Source organism: Atta colombica, unplaced genomic scaffold, assembly GCF_001594045.1.
Source record: "Atta colombica isolate Treedump-2 unplaced genomic scaffold, Acol1.0 scaffold107, whole genome shotgun sequence".
Lineage (NCBI taxonomy): Eukaryota > Metazoa > Arthropoda > Insecta > Hymenoptera > Formicidae > Atta > Atta colombica.
This window is the reverse complement of record NW_017259192.1, coordinates 3,255,973-3,257,976: the sequence shown is the minus strand read 5'-3', so window position 1 is coordinate 3,257,976 and position 2,004 is coordinate 3,255,973. Positions and strand designations below refer to the sequence as shown.

Here is a 2,004-nt window from a genome sequence, read left to right as displayed (position 1 = left end):
TTTCCACACATATATGTATATATACATATATATATATATATATACATACATACATGAACAAAATGTATAAAATCGACGTATAAGATAACATTAAGATATCTTTAAGAATTTTTTAAAAAACATCTTTAAAATTACAATGTAAGAAAATACCTATGTGAGCCAAATATTCGTATACAATGATACATATATTAAAATTTTTAATACAGATATTTTGACCCTAGTGGGTTCTTTTCAATGTAAAAATGTTAATAGCCATCCATAGAAATATAAAATATTGTGTTTTCTCGCCAAGTCATCAAATCATCATTAAATCTGTTGTCAATAATTGAAAACTTCTATGTTGTCTGTTATATTTTGTCGGATATACAAACTGTTAGATGTACTTCAGTAAAATTGAATCAGAAAATGTATGATTAAAATGTAAAATTATATAAGTCAAATTCTCTAGAAACTTACATTAAACCAGATTAATGTTAGTCTGTTACAAAAACGATGATTGCAAAGAGAAATATCAATATCGAGTGCGAGGTCAAAATGCAAAATAACAATAACGCAATCAATAGAAATAAAAATAAAAATGAACATAAAATTACTAATAAATATCTAAAATTTTAAAACAAGGAAACTTTAACTTTTGATTAATTCAATACAAGAAGTTTAATAAATCCGTATCATTTTGTAGGTTTAAACCATTTTCTTTGTTTTTTTAATATATCTGGACACATTAGTGTCTCGACACTAAGCTACGCGCAGCGACTCTACCGTGGTTATTACATACGAATATCTAGTAGGCATTTCCTTACATTATCATTATTGAATTTATCTGTGAAGCCTTATATTGTAATTTAAACTTTGCATCTTCAAAATGTTTTACAAAGAATACTGAAAGATATCTTAAAATTGTTTTATACATCGCGCCGCGTGGTGCGATGTATAAAACAATTTTAAGATATCTTTCGGCAATCTGTAGAAATTAATATCTTGTTAACTATTGTGAAAATTGCAAAATGGTAGAAGACTGTTCGATGCAGTTTTTTCTTAGGAGTAGTATTATATGATTAATAGGCATTATTTCAGATACACTCTGTATATTTATAAGTATAAAATTAGTCATCAATGTTAAATTACAATATACATAAATAAAATTATATAAAAAAAATTCCTTAAAGAACTATTAATATGACAACATAAAGATACTTTTTGCATATTTTTATAAAATAACGTACTCAAAAACTGCTGTACCATCGGTTTTTCGTCGGAATATATTGCCTCTCGAAGACTGCAATGATGAACTGTAAATCCGATACTTTGAAGTAATTCCCGTAACTCTTTGCGAGCATTTTTTGACTCTTGATACGGTGAAATATTTTTCATTGAATTCTGCATGAAAAGTAATTATTAACAATTTATAATTTAAAAGTTACTAAGTAATAAAACATACAAAAATAGTAAAAATGTAAATCAAATAATAATTATAATTTAATAATATATTGATTAATAATTTAATATGTATATTATAATTTACAGGTATGTATTGTGCAAAGCGGCTGTCTTGTTCCAAAAATTTGAGAACTTCAAAAAAATCATGAGATGCTATTACATACACAAGCATAGTTGCATTAGGTTTTAGCATTTGATAAATATTCTCGAAAGCTTGTCTGTTAAATAAAACAGATAAACGTGTAATTAATTTTTAAAGAACACATTTATTAATAATTAAACTAAGAAAAGCTTCAATACTTAAATAATTAAAAAATAATAATGAAAATAAGACTACGAGCTAAGTAAAGTTTAAATGCTAATTTATTAAAAACATTAAACAAAGTTATATTCTAACATTTCGATTCCAATTGGATTTCAATGTTAATAATTTTATACAAATTTAAATTTAAACCGATATATCTTAATTCTCTTGAAGAATCTTGAATCAAGAATTAAATACATCTGAATAATTATCTATGCGAATGTTGAAATATTGTGATAAAATTTTGTTTACTGATTTAA

The 2,004-nt window shown here is 24.5% G+C and overlaps 1 protein-coding gene across 1 annotated transcript in view; it reads right to left on the bottom strand.

Moving 5' to 3' along the window:
* Window positions 1–1,163: 1,163 nt before the first annotated feature.
* LOC108691957 (juvenile hormone acid O-methyltransferase-like) overlaps window positions 1,164–2,004 on the bottom strand; it is a 1,631-nt gene continuing 790 nt past the window's right edge. Inside the window, exons 3-5 of the mRNA XM_018199949.1 lie at window positions 1,526–1,658; window positions 1,227–1,380; window positions 1,164–1,171 (exon numbers count right to left, since the gene is read on the bottom strand). Of these exons, the coding sequence (XP_018055438.1) occupies window positions 1,164–1,171; window positions 1,227–1,380; window positions 1,526–1,658 (295 nt within the window). The remainder of the gene's footprint in view (window positions 1,172–1,226; window positions 1,381–1,525; window positions 1,659–2,004) is intronic.